Source organism: Procambarus clarkii, chromosome 33 (genome assembly GCF_040958095.1).
Source record: "Procambarus clarkii isolate CNS0578487 chromosome 33, FALCON_Pclarkii_2.0, whole genome shotgun sequence".
Lineage (NCBI taxonomy): Eukaryota > Metazoa > Arthropoda > Malacostraca > Decapoda > Cambaridae > Procambarus > Procambarus clarkii.
Genome location: NC_091182.1, coordinates 17,236,613 through 17,260,101, shown reverse-complemented (window position 1 = coordinate 17,260,101; position 23,489 = coordinate 17,236,613). Strand labels below are relative to the sequence as shown.

Genomic DNA, 23,489 nt, shown 5'->3' with positions numbered 1-23,489 from the left:
ACCTCTTCCGACACCACTGGGGACCACCTAGGTACACCTCATCCGTCACTACAACAACCCCAACCCCATCCTCAATTCCCATACCAACCCCATCCTCAATTCCCATACCAACCCCATCCTCAGTTCCCATACCAACCCTTCCCCCAACCCCAGGCCACGCCATACCCATTCCAACCCCAGGCCACCCCATACCCATACCCATTCCAACCCCAGGCCACCCCATACCCATACCCATTCCAACCCCAGGCCACCCCATACCCATACCCATACCCATTCCAGCCCCAGGCCACCCCATACCCACCCCAACCTCAATCCACACCCCAGCCTGAGGTCACCCACACCATACCTCAGCCCCAACCTCCATCCACACCCCAACCCGAGGCCACCCACACCATACCTCAACCCCAACCTCCATCCACACCCCAACCCGAGGCCACCCACACCATACCTCAACCCCAACCCCAGGCCGCCACAGCCTTAGACAGGCAGATGCGCACGGAGACGCCGGGCACTCAGTTGTCGCCATACGTAGAGGCGTTAAGTAAAGGCGAGGGAGCCAAGCCGAGGAACTGTGGCGCGGGTTCATCAGGCGGGAAGCAGCCCTCAGCTGCAAGTTCGAGCCACCCTGCGCGGGGTACCAACAGAGATCCGCGGAGGTGTTACTCCTGCTGGAAGCGCGGGCATATACAGAGGGATTGCGAAGTCACTCCTACGAAAGCATGAAAGCAGGCTCCTAGTGATGGCAGGCCTACTTTTGAGGTGAAAGTGGAAGGTGTGAGATTGACAGCTTTTGTTGATACAGGAAGCCAGGCAACGGTAATTAAAAAGTCAGCCTTCAGCAATTTTAAGTATGCACGTCTTCAACGTTGCGCAAAGACATTAACAGCAGTCAATGGGGAAAAGATTGAGATCGTAGGTCAAGGTACAGTTAATTTTGAGATTGATGGGGAATTGCAGCCTCACACATGTGCGATCGTAGAGAACCTTGATTTTCCTGGTCACATCTTAATGGGAACTGATTTTCTGTCGCGATTTGATTATTCCTTGTCTGCTCAAAAAGGGGCTAGGAACTGCAGGTTGCAGTTGGGACAGACTTCCTACCCAGTGGAGATGATCGACCATCCCCCAGTTGTAGCTTCAATTAAGAGGAAGCTGAAATATAATGCGCACTATCCAAAATTGATTTTTAAGTCTCTTCCAGACACAGTTAAGAGGTCATGCGCATTGCATGCATTGACCAAACAGAGTTGCCCACCACATTCTGTTAAATTTATTAAAGTAGCCGTGGGACGTCACATACAACCAGGTACCACCCTTCAGGTGGCTGGGAGATGTGATAGTTTATTAATTCCTCATCACTTAGTTGTAGTGCTCGATAAAGGTGCACTCATTCCAGTTGTCAATCTTTCACATAAGACTTTTCGCTTCAGGGCAGGTGATAGGGTATCTCAGGGAACCATGGTGGAGGACACACAAATCTTTCACCATGAGTCAGCTGAGACGCCAGCCGTCACTGCACAATGTAGTGCACTGAATATGTTGAAAACTAAAACACCATCCAAAGTACAATACGAGACGAGAAATGTTGCACAGAATGTTGAGGAAGTGGAAAAATTAATTTCAGCACTTGATTTGCAACATGTTGCACAGGCAGATAGGAAGGCACTGAGAGGAGTTTTACGAAAATTCCCGAAATTGTTTGCGACAGAGGATGACCAGATTGGTCTCCTTGATAAGATCGAGCACACCATTCCAACTGGTGATCATTTGCCTGTGTACACGAGACAGTGGAGGTTGCCGGAACAGGCAAAGAACATTATCAGGGAGGAGTGCCAGAAAATGTTGAGACAGGGCGTGATAGAGCCTAGTACGTCACCGTGGCTCTCTCCTGTTGTACTAGTTCGGAAACCGGACGGTAGTTATCGTTTCTGTGTTGACTACCGGAAGGTGAACGAACTAACTAAGGGTGATGTGTATCCGTTGCCCCGAATACAGGAGATAATAGATCAATTTGGTGCTGCTAAGTATTTCTCAACTCTTGACGCAAAATCGGCATATTGGGCGATTCCGGTGGCAGAACAAGATAGGGAAAAAACAGCATTCTCGGATGGTAGGCACACTTATCAATTCCGTAGGATGCCGTTTGGTTTGAAGACAGCGCCTTCGTCGTTTCAGAGGGCCATCAACTTTATCCTTAGTCCGGTACTGGGTAGGCATTCTTTAGCGTACCTGGATGATGTTGTGATATATTCCAGGACGTTTGAGGAACACCTGCAGGACTTGACTGAGACTTTGAAGTTGTTAGATCAGGCAGGTTTCAGGCTGAATGTTCAGAAGTGCACTCTGGCGGCTCAGAAATTCAAATTTCTGGGGTTCCAGGTGTGCCCAGACGGTATCCGACCTGACCCAGATTCTTGCCGCGCCATTGCTGACATGCCTACTCCAAGGACAGCAAAGGACGTGCGTAGGTTTTTGGGGGCGGCCGGATATTTTCGTCGTCATATTGAAGGTTTCGCTGGCCTTTCAGCACCCCTGACTGATCTGACAAAGAAAAATGCGAAGTTTGTGTGGAAATCTGAACATGACGAGGCCTATCGCAAACTGAAAGACCAACTAATCACGACACCGGTATTAGCTATTCCCGATTTTGAGAAAGAGTGGGAAGTGCACACTGACGCCAGCGGTATTGCTATTGGCGGGTGCTTAATTCAGCGAGACGCAGATAATTTACCCCATCCAGTAGCCTATTTCAGTAGGAAGGTCAAAGGACCTGAAGTTCGTTATTCAGCTACGGATCGGGAGGCACTGGCAGTAGTAGAATCAGTTAGGTATTTCGAGCCTTACCTATTTCAGCGGCATTTTGTAATCTACACAGACCATCGAGCGTTAACACACATATTTAAAAAGCGAACGAAATGCCCACGAATGTCACGCTGGTCTCACGAACTTTCGGCCCACTCATTCCAGATCTTGTACAAGCCTGGTCCAGCACATGTTGTGCCAGATACGCTAAGTAGAAATATAGCGGCAGTACAGATTAATGAAAACATTGAAACCATTCCATCGGATAAAATGAGAGAATACCAGATGAACGAGCCGAGATGGAAAGAGATTATTGAGTATTTAGAGGGAGGAAAATACCCCAAAAAGAAAAAGAATTTACCTATACATGATTTTGAGATGAAACAGGGCGTCCTGTATTATGTTAATAGCCAGAATGATAGGGCAGTATTTCAGCTAGTTATTCCGGACGCGTTGCGGTCATCAGCGTTAAAGCTTGCGCATGCTTCAAAAATTGCAGGGCATCCGGGGATCTTTAAAACGCACTTAAAAGCAAAGTCTCTATTTTATTTTCCAGGATTACTTTCTGAGGTAATCAATTTCGTGAAGTCGTGCCCTCGTTGCCAGAGGAGGAAAGGTACCCTTAAGGTACAAGCCCCACTTCAGGAATTTCCTGAAATTCGTGAACCGTTAGATCGTGTGGGGGCCGATCTGATTGATTTACACCACAGTCATGCGGGTAACAGATACGTGTTGGTGCTAGTTGACCATCTGTCTAGATACACTACACTAGTTGCATTACCTCAGAAGGATTCTCGTATGGTTGCAGATGCGTTCTTGCGTAGGTTCGTTACTGTATTCGGACCTCCTAAAGTTTTAGTCTCTGACCGGGGTCAAGAATTCAATGGGAATATATTTAGAGAAGTTTGTAAGATTTTAGAGACAACTTCGGCTTTTACAACGGCCTACCACCCACAAGCAAACGGAATGACGGAACGGACTAATCGTTCAGTCAAGGATATGCTTGCAATCCTTGCTGAACATGATGCAAACACCTGGGATGAACACCTACCCTATGTTCAGTTCGCCTTGAATACTGCCATCCACCAATCAATTAACACCCAACCACTTCATTTGTTTACTGGTAATTCATGCAATTTCCCGTCAGGTCTGCTTAACAGACATAATGTTGCATACGGGGAGGACTATCCTTCAGAGGTCCTTGGAAAAATGAGAAATGCATGGAATATTGCAGCTGAAGCGTCCAAGAAGGCACGGACTCGGTATGCTCATTTTTATGACAAGAAAGTGCGCCCTCTTGAGTTGAAGGAAGGAAGCCTCGTATTGAGAGTGAATGAGGCTGCGCCCGCCAATCAGAGCAGGAAACTAGCTCCGAGGTGGCGAGGACCATATAGAGTAATTAAAAGGGCGGGGCCGGTTAATCTTGTTATAAAAGGAGTGTTCGAGGACCAGGTGGAAAGGACAATTCACGTAAATAAATTGAAACATTATCATGCTAGAGAGGAATTAGAACTGCCTTCAGCGGGTCTAGTTCCTGACTCAGCAGTGCTGACTCATGGCTTCACCGACGAGTCAGAAGATGAGGATGACCCTCTGTCATCGCTCATCAGTAGTCAGGTGCAGTCTCGCCACCCTATGGTGACGAGATCTCGCGCTATACAGTAAAGTAACTTCCTTGGTTAGTATAATTTAGTGTTCATTAGATTTTCCTGTAAAGGCAATGAGATGTACTATGTCTATACTTGACTCAGGTAGCAACTTTTACCGTGCTCTGGGGTTCCACCTCCACCAAACCCAGAGTATATCTATGCTTCCGCTGTGTTGTGTCTGTCTGTTCCCAGGTCTGATTGGTACACCGACCCAGTTGTTCCAGCCACACGTGAACCCTTGTCTGTAAAGACCGAGGGGGGAGGCACGTTACACAAAGCCCTCCCCCACCAGACCCAGTAACCCATACATCAGTTACTTTGGGGACAAGTGACTGTCCAAAAGTCACCCGGCCGACGCCTCACGTCACTAACGAGGTTGTCAGGGCCAGCGAGCTGTCCACATTATAGCAGTCACCGGAGGTGCCATACAACGCCGGGGTAGCTGTCTCGAGATCACCAATACCCACCTGCTGCGTCATCAAGACTGCAGCCATTCCAGCAGTGTTGGAGGAGAGGTCAAGAAATGGAAGCACGTAGCAGTACTCAAGAATTTCGCCGGAAGATTAATGATTACGTCATCTGAAGTAACAAGAAAGCGGAAGTAAGGCGGTCACAGGTGGAAGGCACGGTTTCCCTACAGAGTACCGGGACTCGCCAATAGAAGGTCGCAAAATTGTCTCCTTTGGCCTAAAGTCGGCGGTACGAGGGTATACACAGTTGGTGTTTACGGCCTAGTAACCTGGTGACATCAAGAAACGCCTGAGATGACGTGAGCAATGATGGAAGACGAGATTCACCTGTTCTGCAAACAAGCAACTCGCCTCTACGACCTTCTGACACCACTCCTGCTAAGAGACACCGTTGGTACATCCAGTCCTGCTCTGCTGTGGTCATCTGCGACAAGTTTAACATCAAGACTACCGTGTGAACTGTGATTGATATGAAGGCGTGTGGACTGTCGAGAGCAAGATTAATGGCCGAAGTAACAGTATTCTACAGCTGTCACTTGGCACTCCGCTCTACTACACTCTGTTGTCATTCAAGAGTACCGGATGGGAGTACAAGAGGACCAGGTATTGATGTCTACACATGAGAAGAAGCAAGATCGACACCGTCATCGTCAGCGACTACATTCAGTAAGAATACGGGTAGAGGGAGTAGAAAGAAGGAAGTAAAGAGAGAGAAACCCTAACCCGTGTTACATGAAGACCTGGCTTAATTACCTTTAGTTTGAGGCTGCCTCGCGTTCTAACCGGCCCACCCTACCCAATGACATTAATGGCCACTAATGATAGATATACGGGTTTCAGAAAGAACACTTAACTTGATTTGTTGACAGCGTGTTGAAGATGGTACACCTTTGGTTTCCATAACACTACGTCCAAGTAAAATTAACAGGAGCCGAATTTGCTCCCGTGCCTCTGGTCTCAATATAAACAATGGCTGACCCTCCTTCCTCACCCTGATGCCTGGCTTACATTGTCCACATGACAAAGTGATAGAAGGGTCACATTTACTCTACTTTAATATTGATAATTAAGTTAATTTATATGAGATGGTTTATGATGGTAAAGTCCAAAGACTAATGTATTTAAGAATAATTCCCACCATAATAGGTGGTGATTTATAATAGTATGTGGTGATATCCCGTTTTCTTTAGACGGTAATTCCACTACAAGTTACGTTTTCTATGGGTAACTTGTTGGTAATACAGCAGCAATTATTATCTGTCTGTATGATATATTAAATGGTGTCGGGTTTTCCGACACTAACGATTCAAATTAGATTCCAACTTGCTACTAACCTGTATGGTTTCCTTCCTGGAAGAAGCATTCAGACTTGCTTTACTGAATATTTTATTTGACAGGGACCATGTTCTCGGGCGACATTTATTGACCTCCAAACTGCTTTTGATTCATCAAATAGGGGAAATAATCTTAGAACAATTAACCTCTTTTGGAGATAATGTTATACTTGACATACCTCAAAGAGGTACCCTTGTATCACAACAGCCTCAGTTCTTTCAAGGGGGCTCAAAAGTAAACATTCTGCACCATTTGAGTCGAGTTCGTCGAAAGGAGGCGTGCTTAGCCCATCATTGTTCAATGTACTAAAACGCCAAATAAACTGATATTCCCACACTAGCTGATGAAGCTGTCATCTGTTATGTCTGACATTTGTATTGTTTCGAATACCCAAAGTAGACTGCAAGCTCTATGCGATTCACTCGCTGCTAAAAGCATCGAATTCAGTTTTGTATATAATTTAATCCATCGCTCTTTTTCCCTAAAATGAATCATGTCCCTCAAGCTTTCAAAGTCAACAACCAAAACAAATATAGGCAGCACAAATACCTTTGAGAAGGTATCAGTGACAATGTAAACGACCATCTTAGGTTAAAAGAGAAATCACTGAAAATACTTTCTGGTAAGAAAATTGGTATGTTAAATATGGTAGACTATTCAACACTTGTTAGTTGATTACATTTAGCTTCCCCGCCTCTGAACAAATGAAGTAATACATAATGAAGCCATGAGGGTAATTCTTGGTACCCCAAGATGCACATGAATCATTAACTTGAGGGAAGAACTGAAGCTTCCAACTATACTAGAGAATCATACAAGTCAACTCACAACCTTTTCCCATAAAGTCATGAGACCCTACATCTCCAGCCTTGCTCGGAGACAGTATTCTGTACCGTTAACACCGTATTAAGTGGTGCAACATACCAACTCACTCCTTGTATGATAAATTACCGAGTAAAATCCCAACAATCTAATCAAAATGAACATTCCTTTTAAATGCAATATACCTGCAACTGATATTCCTCTTCATCTGTACCCACAATTCAAGTACCATATACACCTGCCACTAAGAAAGGTAATGAGAATCTGCTCTTTCCAAAGTTGTCACACTTTATATAATTGCCTCTCGTCATAACTTTTAAGATCCCATGAGTACTGTCTACACCGATGACCCAGTCCAATCATCTACAGGACGGACTGCAGCAGTATGCAGGTACAGGAACAATACTTCCACACAATAAGTGTCAGGTTAAACAACTGGCTGACCTCTGTACAAACTGCTGCTGCACTACAACTAGCTCTCAGTATATATATAGTCACAGGTGGTGGTGAAATAATTGTGTTTCAAAGTCTGCTCTTTAAATCTTTTCCAGCATGATCGACAGTAAGAGCTTCATAATTGCACTTATATATAGTCGCAGAATAAAGGGTTCAGAATCTCATGTATGGATACCATCTCACAAATATAACCCACCATAATGACTGACACTAGCCAAATTTGCGTGTAACAAGGAAGTTGAATTAGACCTAGGTGTCCCCATCTCTTGTCAAAACTATTGTTTAACACTCTGGTATAAGAGAAATTACCGACTCCTAACGGTCTGAAAACACAAGCATAAAAACTTGTTTTGTTTAGATCAGAGAACTATGTATATGGGCAGCACAAAACGTTCCCAAGACTGGGCGACGTTTCTGAAAATCCGAGTCAGGCCAAACCGACCTGCACAAGACATTAACATATTGAGAAACTGCTCATTTACCACACAATATATCATAACACTTGACAAACTGAAAAAGCCATCGACACACTGGCTTTACTACTAGATGTAAATTATGAATGACCTTCCACGTCCGATAAAATACTTTTGTCACCTACAAAATAAAAGATTCCTCCAACAATACACTGACTATTTGGACCCTAATGCTGGAGTGCCACAATGCTGTGTACTCGCGCCAACATTACACCTCACACTACAGAGGGAAGGAAGGGGAGGAGTGGCGGCCCTGCTGATAAAGGATTAGGGTTTCCAGGAGATTGATATCCCAGGCTGCGAGGAGTTCAGAGACTACATAACAGTCACCATGACGATGGCAGGACCAAAGATAGTAGCTGTGATATATAACCCTCCATTAAATGACAACCATTGCAGTTCCTACCATAACTGAAAGGGCAGACTGTCGCCTGTTAAAAATCGATTCCGACTTCCAATCATAGGGACTCCACCCATTAAAAGATACAAGAACCATATGGTGGCACAGCGAGCGAGCTAAACTATTTGACATGACAAACGTTTTAATCCAACATGTAATCAACACGTAATGATTAACCAGCTTGACTTTACCTCGAATTCACTGAACGATTCACATTCATGGGAAATAAAGTTCGAAGATTCATGGGAATGAGAACACTGTATTTACGTTTAAATAAATGGTGAAAGAAGGGATAACTTGCTCAGGGAAGGGACCAGAAAGCCAAAGCCTGCAATATCTAAATTGAAATTACAAGGAAACAAAATTTATAATATAACACAGGTAGCAAAGCTCAAAAAGAAAGACTGCACAGACATTAATGATTATATCACCCAGAAGAGTAAGGAGGTGGCACAAGTTTGTCCTGTATGAGAGAAAGGATTTTCACTTGTGTTAAGTTGGGTGAGTATGACCAGATGTATATCAGCGTGGAATCTACAGGAGTGCACATCCATCCGTGCACTCTCCTGTATTCTCTGGTCTGGGACCAAGGTCTGCCTTTCTGTCCAAGGATATTGCAAGAGTTGTTGCACGCCCAGATCACCAGAGGAGACTATGCAAGTCATCAGTGGCACTCTGTTGTTCCAATCATAGGGAGAGAACTTAGAGGGTTAGTTTCGTGCACCCAGGTCTGAAGGGTTCACTCACACGTTAAGGAGGCGGCTGGTTATAAAAATGCAAAAATGAAAACTCTTTCGATTTCAATCAAACTTTTTTGACAAGTTCTATATGAAAAGTGTTTCATCTGGTCCAAGTTTCAGCATCGTAGCATAAATAGGAAGGGAGAAAAAAATATTGAAGTAGTTGTGAAAATTATGCCAAAATGGTCAAATCGATTATCAATCAAAAGTGTCAAATGAATCATAGCTATGACTCTTTGCTATCACAATTGCATATATTAAACAATTATAATTAGTTTAATTGAAACAAAAATAAGAATTTTTTTTTTAATTTTTTTTGGTCAATTTGCATCAAACTTACACACCTGACTGTACGTAAGCCTATCTGTAAGGATGCCAATTTTGGAGAAAATTGGTTGATGTCAACCTCAGCCACAGATTTTAGAACCTTACTTTATTCATTTCTGTTTTTTTTTTCCAATTGACACAAACGTTTACAAAACTGATTCATTTTTTATTCAATTTACATGAAACTTACACAGTATATGTGGAGGGCATGTCTACATTGTGGAGTTTACAACTTTCTCTAAGTTCATTTATTGATTTTATAATAGCAATAAACATGCCATATTTGCAACATTTTTGGGGGGAACTTTGAACATTTGTATTAGGAAAACTAAAGATGTTTTGGAAATTCTATAACTCAAGGTCCTTTATTATATGCTAGTGTATCAGAAAAGTGTCAATAATTATATCTGAAACGTGTGTTCTGAAGTGTAGACTTTAAAATGTGTAAAAAACGTTGAAAAAAAATCTCCCTTTCTATTTACGCTGCAGTACTGAAACTTGGAACAATTTCAGCACTTTTCATATACAACTAGTCAAATAATATTGGTTGACATTGAACAACTTTTACCTGACAAGCAGACGCCCCCTTAAGGCAGGTCTAACCTTCCTTGTTACTAGTCCACGACACCATGAAACCTTGACATTACTTTATGGAATTGCTATTTGTCACGGTAAAATCTCTAGGAAGAGATTCGGCCTCCTCCATTATCACCTATTCTACTCATTCACATCTATTTAATTAAGAACTGCAGCCAAGAACAACAAGAACTACTTCCAGACGTCTAGACAATACCACCAGTCTACCTACCCCATCGACCCTCACCCACCTCAACACCTGGGTCGCTGGGAGACCACACCCTCCGAAACAAGCAGTTTAACAGCCGGTTAAAAGTTAAAGAAGTCACCATCGCCATCTGCCCGGCCAATATTCTGTATAAATTAGGCGTATTTGCCCAACATGAGTTAGATTACTCCTGTGTGCTCCCCTGAGTAGACCTGCTAACCCATTTGTGGTGTAACGGATTTAGACTAGCCCATAGTATCCTACACCTTTATTTTGCATCTAACCATAATGTAAATTTGATTGTTAACCTGTTTGTTTTGCACACTTTGTATTAGAGCCAAGCCTGGATATTTTTGTAATTTGTTTAATTTATTTTTAAAGTAAAGTATTTTTTAAATGTTTTTTTTTTTCCTCTGCTTTACCCTACACTTTACCTCACTGAAGACACCTTTGCAGTTTAATTTTTATTTTGTTAACATTTTGTGACTGGAATTAGAGACTGCACGACCACCAACGTTTCCCGTCACATTCGTTTACACATTTATCTGCTATTCGTCTATTAGGTCACTAGATAATTGGGCAAAGCAAAACTAGACCAAATTATTTTTTTTTTCACAGCCAGGATTGTGCAGCAAGCACTACTGACAGAACTCATCAATAGCATCAACTGAGAGAAAACATGAAACCAGGAAGTCTGTTCTATCCTTGTTTGTATGTGATAATGATGGAACTAGTACTCTGAGCAGACCTAGATGAATTATGGACTTTGACTATAGGTTTCAAAGAGTACACAGGACTAAGATTCTTACAGCAGGCACCCAGGACACAGCAGAAAGTATATTTATCGATTGAAAGAATAAAAGATTGAATAAAAGATTCTGTTGATTGAACAGAAATAATTGATAAAGCAAACAGGCTGGAGACAACGATAGGCCCAGACCAAGATAAGGAGACGCCTGGTCACCAGGACCAGTTACATTAGAAAGCAGCTATAGATGTAACAGACCATGTAATGTCCCGCGGGTATTTGGTAACAGGGGCCACCCCCTCCCCCAGAGAAGGCTGTGGTTCTCCCCCGAAATAGGAACCAGGTCAACTGATTCAACAATGCGTGACAACCCATGGAATGACCGCCAATTGTAACATTAGCCTCAGAGGGGCATTACATTTTTGAAGACTGTCACTACGAAAAAATGAATTAGAGATACGAGATAAACAAGAGACAACGACTATGCATACAACGGAGAAAAAATATTGGTACAACAAAAAGAGGTAAAGTCCCATACAAAAGATTTGGTTCCTTAGAAGATTCTCTGGTGCAAGTGTTACTACCTGGTTGGTCTATGTGATAAGCAGTATATAATAAATGCATAAATATTGTTATACAATTAGTATATGGTGCATAATTAGGCATTGGTTAGGTGTTTAGGTTATGTTGGCAATTATTTGTATTTGTAGTACGTGGGTGAAGCATTTACAGCAGTGTGGTTCGAACAAAAGTCGTCAACGAATCAGTGTTAAAGACATATGTTTGAACGTCATCAGTCGTGACCTACCTGATCAACCAGGTTGTGATACCAGATCAACCAGGTTGTGATACCAGATCAACCAGAGTGTGATTCGTACGTCAGACTGCGAGCAGCAGCGTCCAACGGGCTGGTTCACCAGTCCAGCCACCAGGAGGCCTGGTCGACGACCGGGCCGCAGTGAGGCTAAGCCTCGAAAACACCTCAAGGCGAGACATGTGAAAACAGGTTTTTCATTCAAACCTTGGGGGGGCGGGGGGGGGTTAGTAGGTGTATGGAATGTACTTTAGCCTTTGTTTACGAAGACGAGCTTTTACACTTGACTCAATAGATCGTGTGCGAACGTCTCAGTGCCTAGCTGGCGACCTATTAGAATTCCAAAGCTCTAACTTTCATTTCACGTCTAATATAGGTAATAGCCAACAGCACCTTAACACCTAATCTAACCTACCCCCTAACTTTACATTGAAATTTAAATTATAATAACTCATGACAACCAATTGTTTACACTTAAACCGGATAAATACATTTGACCGGGAGGGAAGGAGGGGGAGGGGTGGGCAGTCACCACCAATAAGCCTAACCTGAGAACGGATGCTGGAAACTAGCATTTGACCTTTGTCGAAAAAGACAGGTTGGTTTACTACAGTTTACTGCAGTTCAACCCATCCATGAATGGGCTAAGTTCAGCCAGACCTGAAATTTACCATTTGGAGGAGCTGCCCTTCCTAGGTACCTGTGTGTATATATATAGATGGAGAAAGAGGTCCATAAAGGTTTATTACAAAGTCTGAATCCTTCACGTTTATAAACATCCTGCCACCCAGTTTCTCTCTCAAGAGATCTATCTTTCTCCCTGGGAACCCGAGTCAAATGTATAACTAGTGATCAGAGTAATCTGGGGAAAGGCTTGGAGGAGCTCTGGGGCAGTCAAGTGACTGCCCAGAATCTACCACAGGAAAAGCTGCCAAGAAACTGGCCCCTCTCCAGTGACAACATTTTGTACGGGAACACACATCCAGTCTATAGAGGAAAGTTCTACCCAAGTTGCATATTCCGACAACTTCAGAAAGCATCCGAAAGGAAGTTAACACGCTCTAGTCTTGGATGAAGGAAACCTTCGTTGAACATCCGGCCTGGAACTCGCTTCCTTCGGAGCCTCCTTTGTTAGCTTGGACAAAGGGAACATCCCCCAGTGACATTAGTAACGGCTTCATTCCCAGCAAAACCATAGACCCCTTGAGTAGTCTGGTGTCCCTGCTTTAAAACCTTTTATCCTGTGGTCATAGGAGCTCTGCCAATTATATAGTCTTCTCGCAATAATGAGAAACTTAGCACTAACAACAAACCAGGTAAACTATGTTACGCAGTTCTGGAGACCCAGAAACGTTCACCTTTAACACTTCACAGGGCCTGCCACCTGACCACAATATCTGTTCTGTAGAAATGCTGCAGCGTTCTAGAGCTACCAATACCTTGTGCAAGATGCGGATGATGGCCACGTAGCTGCCAAGTGGTCAACCTCCCGAAACTGTGCCCGACGGTATATTCAGCTTGTTAGGTTTTGCCCCGACACTTTACCCTCATGCTATAACTTTCCTCTCGCAGGACAGTCTTCTAACCCCAGCTGAAGCATCACCCTCTTGGGTAATTTTTGTCTAATTAATTGGACTGGTGGGAGAGAAGAGACTAACAGAAGGGTGGATGGAGAGGGGAGGCAAGAGGATTGAAATGTACCCAAAAATGTTAGATTAACATTAACCATGTTACACTACCTACCACTAAATGGTCAAATTACTGGCCAAAAGAATGGTTTACCACTCGGAAGTGGTAGATGCACAAATTACATTAGACTATACCTATTAGAAGATCACTGATTCATGGTATAGTGAGTTAAATGATTAAAATTATTAAACCCTTCACCTATTGTACTTGTGGGAATATACACACTACATTATGACCACTGCGATTCGAGGGAAGTTTTTCCAAGTAACTTTAATCCCTCCATACCTGCAGTGCCGTTGTACGAGACCACTTTCTTGGGTCTGGTTGACCATTCCTGCAGTGCCGTTGTACTGATGCACTCTCGTACATATCTGAATTTACAAATTATATTAAATACCTCAAAATAATAAAATGAACACATCTTCATGTAAAGTTTGAGAAATATCCCGCTAAACAATCGATCAGGTCAGACTTTGGTTGTTCTAAAAAGCCGACTTACCACAATGGCAAAACCCAACCTCAGACTTGACTCGTCCACAGACCGTTCTCAACGGCCAAGTGGTCGTTAACCCGGCAGCCAAACATGAACGTGAAGAACGCTTCACACACAACTTGTCCTCAATCTATTCTCCTCCGTGCTCTGACCCACAACAGTTCATACATTTTAACACTAGATTCATTTAAAATAGCTTTTCATACGTGAACTATTATTATACATAGTTATTTATTACGCGAGGGAGACTGGTTGGAATACACTCGGGAGCTATAATGTCCAACAACTATCAGACCTATACACTATATAAATATACATTAATATTTACTTGTATTGGACAAAATATAGTGCTTAGTTACACAGGAGGTTAATGTTAATTATGGCGTCTCTGGTGTTGGCTGCAGCGTGGACGACACTTAGTCAGGATGGCTAGTTGCATTCACATAGGATGGACGAGGGGGGGGGGGTGAAGAGTGACACTTGCTAAATTAAAGTCTTTGGTCCAAATTTCAAAGCCTGAAGTCTGATAATTCACAAGAAACACCTTGTAACTGCCAGAATTTAACTATAATAATTTGCAAACTTTTTCCACCTGCTTTTGGTCGAAGGATCAATTTCACTATAAAGTTAACACTCACGCCGCTGTTATGGAACAGTTAATCACATAGCAGTCGTTTTAGAATTTAATTTTGTTTTAATAAGCTTCATGAAATGTCTTGAGCAAGGTAAAAGCGTCTACTAATAAACAAAAGGTATATTACACTATCATATTTACTAACAAGTAAACCAGAGCTAATTGAATTATTTTAAATAAAGTTTTAATATTTTGTAGCCATGGTTAATTAGAAAATCAGCAAATATTGTTCTACCAACAAAAAACAATATAATAAAATAACTAAACATCTAGAGTAACTTGCCTGTAAGCCTGGCGCAGGTAACCTGATCTACAGCACTGTCCAGGTGACTAATTAGTAACATCAGTGAGGCGGGCGGTGAACAGCACCTCTCCCCACGACGGCCCGCGCCACACTGGCCGCCGCGACTCCTGACTACCTTGGCCTGAGGTGGGCGGCGAGCAGACCTCTCCCCGCGACGGCCCGCGCCACACTGGCCGCCGCGACTCCTGACTACCTTGGCCTGTGGTGGGCGGCGAGCAGCACCTCTCCCCGCGATGGCCCGCGCCATACTGCTCGCCGCGCCTCTTGACAACCTTGGCCTGATGGGTCAACTACCTATGACGTCATTCACCTCACCTCACATGAGGCCGTCTCACTTACAAATAATTCACAAGTAACAAGTCACTTCAACAATATTAATATAGTTTATTTCTATTAATGTGAAGTATGAGCAAGTGTGAGTATGTATTAAAGGCACATACTTCACTACTGGACATTAAACCCACTACCACACCCACCTAGTAGCATGGAGGCTCCATAACGCCTTCTATAACTGTTATGTTGGGGTCTAGGCCAGAGGCCAGGTACAGTAACCGGTTATGGTGTTCAGCCTCGTGTGTGTGTTGGGGTCTAGGCCAGGGGCCAGGTACAGTAACCGGTTATGGTGTTCAGCCTCGAGTGTGTGTTGGGGTCTAGGCCAGGGGCCAGGTACAGTAACCGGTTAAGGTGTTCAGCCTCGTGTGTGTGTTGGGGTCTAGGCCAGGGGCCAGGTACAGTAACCGGTTATGGTGTTCAGCCTCGAGTGTGTGTTGGGGTCTAGGCCAGGGGCCAGGTACAGTAACCGGTTAAGGTGTTCAGCCTCGTGTGTGTGTTGGGGTCTAGGCCAGGGGCCAGGTACAGTAACCGGTTATGGTGTTCAGCCTCGAGTGTGTACTCACCTAACTGTGCTTGCGGGAGTTGAGCTCTAGTTCTTTGGTCCCGCCTCTCAACTGTCAATCAAATAATATACAGGTTCCTGAGCCTACTGGGCTCTATCATATCTTTACTTGAAGCTGTGTATGGAGTCAGCTTCCACCACATCACTTTCTAATGCTATCCATTTCACTACTACTCTTCACTGAAAAAAATCTTTCTAACGTCTCTATGGCTCATTTGGGCACTCAATTTCCACCTGTGTCCCCTACTGCGTGTGCCCTTGTGGTAAATAGTCTGTCTTTATCTACCCTATCAATTCCACTTAGGATCTTGTATGTGGTGATCATGTCCCCTCTAACATTTCTGTCTCCCAGTGACGTGAGGATTAATTCCCGTAGTCTCTACTCGTAGCTTCCTCATGACCCACACGAGGCAGCTACTATTGAGCCACAAGAGGCAGCTACTATTGAGCCACAAGAGGCAGCTACTATTGACCCTCACGAGGCAGCTACTATTGAGCCACACGAGGCAGCTACTATTGACCCTCACGAGGCAGCTACTATTGAGCCACACGAGGCAGTTACTATTGACCCTCACGAGGCAGCTACTATTGACCCATGTGAGGCAGATAATATTAACGCACACGAGGCAGCTACTATTGACCCTCACGAGGCAGCCACTGTTGACCCTTGGGAGACAGCTACTATTGACCCAAACGAGGCAGCTACTATTGACCCACAAGAGGCACCTACTATTCACCCACAATAGGCAGCTACTATTGACCCATACGAGGCAGCTACTAATGACCCACGTGACACAGCTACTATTGACCCACACGAGGGAGTTGCTACTGACCCATACGAGGCAGCTGCTATTGACCCATACGAAGCACCTACCATTGACCCACACGAGGGAGCTACTATTGACCCCCACGAGGCAGCTTCTCTTGACCAAGACGAGGCAGCTACTATTGATCAAAACGAGGCAGCTACTATTGACCCACACGAGGCAGCTTCTATTGACCCACATGAGGCAGCTACTACTGACCCACGAGGCAGCTTCTCTTGACCCACACGAGGCAGCTACTATTGACCCACACGAGACAGCTTCTATTGACCCAAACGAGGCAGTTACTATTGACCCACGTGGGGCAGTTACTATTGACCCACACGAGGCAGCTACTATTGACCAACACGAGGCAGCTACTATGGACCCAAGTGAGGCAGCTACTATTGACCCACACGAGGCAGCTACTATTGACCCACACGAGGCAGCTACTATTGACCAACAAGAGGCAACTACTATTGACCCACAAGAAGCAGCTACTATTGACCCACACGAGGCAGCTACTATTGACCCACAAGAGACAGCTACTATTGACCCACAAGAGGTAGCTACTATTGACCCACACGAGGCAGCTACTATTAACCCACACGAGACAGCCACTATTGATCCACACGAGGCAGCTACTATTGACCAACAAGAGGCAGCTACTATTGACCAACAAGAGGCAGCTACTATTGACCCACAAGAAGCAGCTACTATTGACCCACACGAGGCAGCTACTATTGACCCACACGAGGCAGCTACTATTGACCCACACGAGGCACCTACTATTGACTCACACGAGGTAGCAGCTACTATTGACCCACAAGAGGCAGCTACTATTGACCCACAAGAGGCAGCTACTATTGACCCACAAGAGGCAGCTACTATTGACCCACATGAGGCAGCTACTATTGACCCACAAGAGGCAGCTACTATTGACCAACAAGAGGCAGCTACTATTGACCCACAAGAAGCAGCTACTATTGACCCACACGAGGCAGCTACTATTGACCCACACGAGGCAGCTACTATTGACCCACACGAGGCAGCTACTATTGACCCACACGAGGCACCTACTATTGACTCACACGAGGTAGCAGCTACTATTGACCCACAAGAGGCAGCTACTATTGACCCACAAGAGGCAGTTACTATTGACCCACAAGAGGCAGCTACTATTGACCCACATGAGGCAGCTACTATTGACCCACAAGAGGCAGCTACTATTGACCCACAAGAGGCAGCTACTATTGACCCACAAGAGGCAGCTACTATTGACCCACACGGGGCAGCTACTATTGATCCACACGAGGCAGCTACTATTGACCCACAAGAGGGAGCTACTATTGACCCACAAGAGGAAGCTACTATTGACCCACATGAGGCAGCTACTATTGATCCACACGAGGCAGCTACTATTGACCCACAAGAGGCAGCTACTATTGACCCACAAGAGGCAGCTACTATTGACCCACAAGAGGCAGCTACTATTGACCCACACGAGGCAGCTACTATTGACCCACAAGAGGCAGCTACTATTGACCCACAAGAGGCAGCTACTATTGACCCACAAGAGGCAGCTACTATTGACCCACACGAGGCAGCTACTATTGACCCACAAGAGGCAGCTACTATTGACCCACAAGAGGCACCTACTATTGACCCACACGAGGCAGCTACTATTGACCCACAAGAGGCAGCTACTATTGACCCACACGAGGCAGCTACTATTGACCCACAAGAGGCAGCTACTATTGACCCACAAGAGGCACCTACTATTGACCCACACGAGGCAGCTACTATTGACCCACAAGAGGCAGCTACTATTGACCCACATGAGGCAGCTACTATTGACCCACAAGAGGCAGCTACTATTGACCCACAAGAGGCAGCTACTATTGACCCACAAGAGGCAGCTACTATTGACCCACACGGGGCAGCTACTATTGATCCACACGAGGCAGCTACTATTGACCCACAAGAGGCAGCTACTATTGACCCACAAGAGGAAGCTACTATTGACCCACATGAGGCAGCTACTATTGATCCACACGAGGCAGCTACTATTGACCCACAAGAGGCAGCTACTATTGACCCACAAGAGGCAGCTACTATTGACCCACACGAGGCAGCTACTATTGACCCACAAGAGGCAGCTACTATTGACCCACAAGAGGCAGCTACTATTGACCCACAAGAGGCACCTACTATTGACCCACACGAGGCAGCTACTATTGACCCACAAGAGGCAGCTACTATTGACCCACACGAGGCAGTTACTATTGACCCACAAGAGGCAGCTACTATTGACCCACACGAGGCAGCTACTATTGACCCACACGAGGCAGCTACTATTGACCCACACGAGGCAGCTACTATTGACCCACACGAGGCACCTACTATTGACTCACACGAGGTAGCAGCTACTATTGACCCACAAGAGGCAGCTACTATTGACTCACAAGAGGCAGCTACTATTGACCCACAAGAGGCAGCTACTATTGACCCACATGAGGCAGCTACTATTGACCCACAAGAGGCAGCTACTATTGACCCACACGGGGCAGCTACTATTGATCCACACGAGGCAGCTACTATTGACCCACAAGAGGCAGCTACTATTGACCCACAAGAGGAAGCTACTATTGACCCACATGAGGCAGCTACTATTGATCCACACGAGGCAGCTACTATTGACCCACAAGAGGCAGCTACTATTGACCCACAAGAGGCAGCTACTATTGACCCACACGAGGCAGCTACTATTGACCCACAAGAGGCAGCTACTATTGACCCACAAGAGGCAGCTACTATTGACCCACAAGAGGCACCTACTATTGACCCACACGAGGCAGCTACTATTGACCCACAAGAGGCAGCTACTATTGACCCACAAGAGGCAGCTACTATTGACCCACAAGAGGCAGCTACTATTGACCCACAAGAGGCACCTACTATTGACCCACACGAGGCAGCTACTATTGACCCACAAGAGGCAGCTACTATTGACCCACATGAGGCAGCTACTATTGACCCACAAGAGGCAGCTACTATTGACCCACACGAGGCAGCTACTATTGACCCACACGAGGGAGCTACTATTGACCCCCACGAGGCAGCTACTATTGACCCACAAGAGGCAGCTACTATTGACCCACACGAGGCAGCTACTATTGACCCACAAGAGGCAGCTACTATTGACCCACACGAGGCAGCTACTATTGACCCACAAGAGGCAGCTACTATTGACCCACACGAGGCAGCTACTATTGACCCACAAGAGGCAGCTACTATTGACCCACAAGAGGCAGCTACTCTTGACCCACAAGAGGCAGCTACTATTGACCCACACGAGGCAGCTACTATTTACCCACAAGAGGCAGCTACTATTGACCCACACGAGGCAGCTACTATTGACCCACAAGAGGCAGCTACTATTGACCCACAAGAGGCAGCTACTATTGACCCACAAGAGGCAGCTACTATTGACCCACACGAGGCAGCTACTATTTACCCACAAGAGGCAGCTACTATTGACCCACAAGAGGCAGCTACTATTGACCCACAAGAGGCAGCTACTATTGACCAACACGAGGCAGCTACTATTTACCCCACAAGAGGCAGCTACTATTGACCCACAAGAGGCAGCTACTATTGACCCACAAGAGGCAGCTACTATTGACTAACACGAGGCAGCTACTATTGACCCACAAGAGGCAGCTACTATTGACCCACAAGAGGCAGCTACTATTGACCCACAAGAGGCAGCTACTATTGACCCACACGAGGCAGCTACTATTTACCCACAAGAGGCAGCTACTATTGACCCACAAGAGGCAGCTACTATTGACCCACAAGAGGCAGCTACTATTGACCCACAAGAGGCAGCTACTATTGACCCACACGAGGCAGCTACTACTGACCCACAAGAGGCAGCTGGTCACTCCCAGGAAAGTGTTATCATGGTATTCACACACACGTGACTGAGTCTCTGTATGTAAACAAACGTTGCCTCGCCTCTTACAAACGTCAGTCTTTAATATCCCTCGTGCTCATGTTCTAACATTGTGTCCCTTTGGTATTTGGTGTTGTGTGGGATAGGAAGCCCGTCCGGCGTACCAAGGTGGCCGTTGTCAGTGGCTCATCGTCCCCAGAACGCAGCTCACATGAGTTAGCTCACCATCACGTATCTATCCACCAAGGCCTGACGGACAGAGGCATCCGCTCATATTATAAGTAAAACGTTGACAAACGTCTCACCAAGCCCGGGATTCGAACGCCGGACCAATGCATTGTGGCTCTGGTGGACTAGCCCCTCCTCTACTGGTGCTCCAGTGTTGTTCCTGACAATGTATTGTGGCCCGGTGGACTAACTCCTGCTCTACTGGTGTTCCAGTGTTGTTCCTGGACAATGTATTGTGAGCCTGTGGACTAGCTCCTGCTCTACTGGTGCTCCAGTGTTGTTCCTGGACAATGTATTGTGGCCCCGGTGGACTAGCTCCTGCTCTACTGGTGCTCCAGTGTTGTTCCTGGATAATGTATTGTGGTCCCGGTGGACTAGCTCCTGCTCTACTGGTGCTCCAGTGTTGTTCCTGGACAATCAGAAATCGGTTAAAGAGAGGGAACAAGCTGAGAGTCTTCAAGTACTATTGAAGAAGTCTGCTAGCCCTCTTGGAACACTTCTCCTCGGGGTATCAGTAGTGTGTGTGTGTGTGTGTGTGTGTGTGTGTGTGTGTGTGTGTGTGTGTGTGTGTGTGTGTGTGCTTGCCTAGTTGTGTTTGCGGGTGTTGGGCTTTTGCCTCTTTGGTCCCGCCTCTCACCCGTCAATCTACTGGTGTACAGATTCCTGAACTTCTCGAGTTCTATCATATGTACATATGAAACTGTATAGTCAGCCTCCACCACATCACTTCCTATTGCATTCCATTTACTGACGACTGTGAAAAAGTTCTTTTCTAATGTGTCTGTGGCTCATTTGGGTACTCAGTTTCCACCTGTGTCCCCTTGTTCGTGTACCAACCGCATGAAGCATCATGAAGCGTCATGCAGTTATTATTTCCACACATAACCCAACATAATAACGTCAAGTGCTATACGGTCAGGGAGTTGCAAGAGGGCATATTGGTATCATTACCGTCGTCGTCATGCTGCAACCCGTTCTCAGACCAAGTCCATTCCATCCAACGGTTGATCCCAAAGACGCATTCATCAATTGACATTAATTCGCATAAACATGCTGTTTATTCGATAAAGGAATGTTCTCAAATATAAATTATTATTATTATTTATTAGCATAATGTGCATATTTATCATTGGTTAGGTTAGGTGTTTAGGTTCTGTTGGGAATTATTGTATTTGTAGTACGTGGGTGTAGCATTTACAGCGTTGTGGTTCGAACAAAAGTCGTCAGCGAAGCACTTATTTTAGAAGTGTTCGGACGTCATCAGTTGTGAGTCGTATATAAACCGTTTTTCATTCATAAACAGGGGTTAGGCGGGTGCATGGAATCGACTTTGCCCTTTGTTTATGATGATGTGCTGCAACATAGGGCAAATGCTCGTTAATACAGCCGTCAAACCACCTGTTTATGAAGGAAAACGGTTAGACACGACTCACAACTGATGACGTTCGAACATTGCTCAGCTGACGATCTCTGTACGAATTGCAATTTCTTAAATGGTTCACCGATGTACTGTAACTACAAATAACCGCCAAGAGAACCCAACCTAACCTAGTCTACGCCTAACTATACGTTGAAATTTGATATATAATGGTACTAATTTTATATGAGAACAAACAATAGTTATTGTTTTTAACTTAAGTGTCTTAAGTGACGACCGCCAGTTGGACAAACTGACCTGAGGACAGGTGGGCCGACACCAGGCGCAGTTCGAGGCTCGCGTTACTGGCTGGTGGACATGTATAGTTGTGGACGAGTTCTCCGTCAACAGTTGGCCTCCTCCTTAAAGGCCTTCTCGTATAGCAGAAGTAAGTTGGTGTTGGGTGCTCACAACGTGGGTCATCCGGTGTTTACGACCTGTCCTCTAGTTTATTGTAACATGGTTACCCACTGAGGTTGTTCTGGCGCTTCACTGTAATTGTTACGCTAATGACTATATTTGATTAGTGAGCTTCCGCACCTGTAAGTGACGTGGGTTTTAAAGAGATTCAGCCGCAGTAACATGACTAGTAAGCTAATGTTCCTTCTACTGAAGGGTATTATTTAAATTAAATTTTTGCTGGGGGTTTAACTACTGGCCCGTTGACAAGCGGAGTAAATCCTATGCACATATCTGTGGCTTTTTTTTTTTTCCCCGGTCTAAGAATATCACCGTCATATCTTACTTTATTAGAAATATCGGCTTGACTAAGAATGAAATTCGGTGAAATATGTAAGAACGTCTTTGGAGACAAAGATGGGTGAATGACATTCATGAACTATCGGATGACTTGCCGACAATTTGGTTTGGTAAATATTTTTCAAAATGTATTGAAGATGGCCTTGATCACAGTATCCCTGTGACTGATGTAGTGAACCTTAGCAATATGTAATTCCTAAAGTTTATTGTTGACTGTTCTTTAATATTCGCTACCTGGAACAAAAATCCCAGTAGCACGGGCTATGGTGAGCCCGTAGTGGACCTATTGTAGACGTGTAAGCTATAACTGTCTTTGTCTGAAAAGGAATTTTCATCTTGTATTATCTGCGGTTACTATTATATAATATATATTATATATATATTATATTATATATTTATTATATATATATATATTATTATATATATATTTATTATTTATATATATATATATATATATATTATATATATATATATATATATATATATATA

The 23,489-nt window shown here is 44.8% G+C and overlaps 2 protein-coding genes across 3 annotated transcripts in view; one reads left to right on the top strand and one right to left on the bottom strand.

The window, feature by feature from the left end:
- Window positions 1–15,212, bottom strand: part of LOC138370863 (uncharacterized) — a 138,641-nt gene extending 123,429 nt beyond the window's left edge. For both annotated transcript variants that reach the window (XM_069335471.1, XM_069335472.1), the window contains exons 1-2: window positions 14,920–15,212; window positions 13,795–13,880 (exon numbers count right to left, since the gene is read on the bottom strand). In XM_069335471.1, coding sequence (XP_069191572.1) covers window positions 13,795–13,880; window positions 14,920–15,187 — 354 coding nt within the window. In that variant the 5' untranslated portion in view covers window positions 15,188–15,212. The remainder of the gene's footprint in view (window positions 1–13,794; window positions 13,881–14,919) is intronic.
- A 7,264-nt stretch (window positions 15,213–22,476) lies between these two features.
- The window catches only part of LOC138370862 (uncharacterized kinase-like protein D1044.1), a 37,105-nt gene continuing 36,092 nt past the window's right edge, over window positions 22,477–23,489 (top strand). The window contains exon 1 of the mRNA XM_069335469.1: window positions 22,477–22,629. The gene's annotated coding sequence lies outside the window, so the exon portion shown is untranslated. The remainder of the gene's footprint in view (window positions 22,630–23,489) is intronic.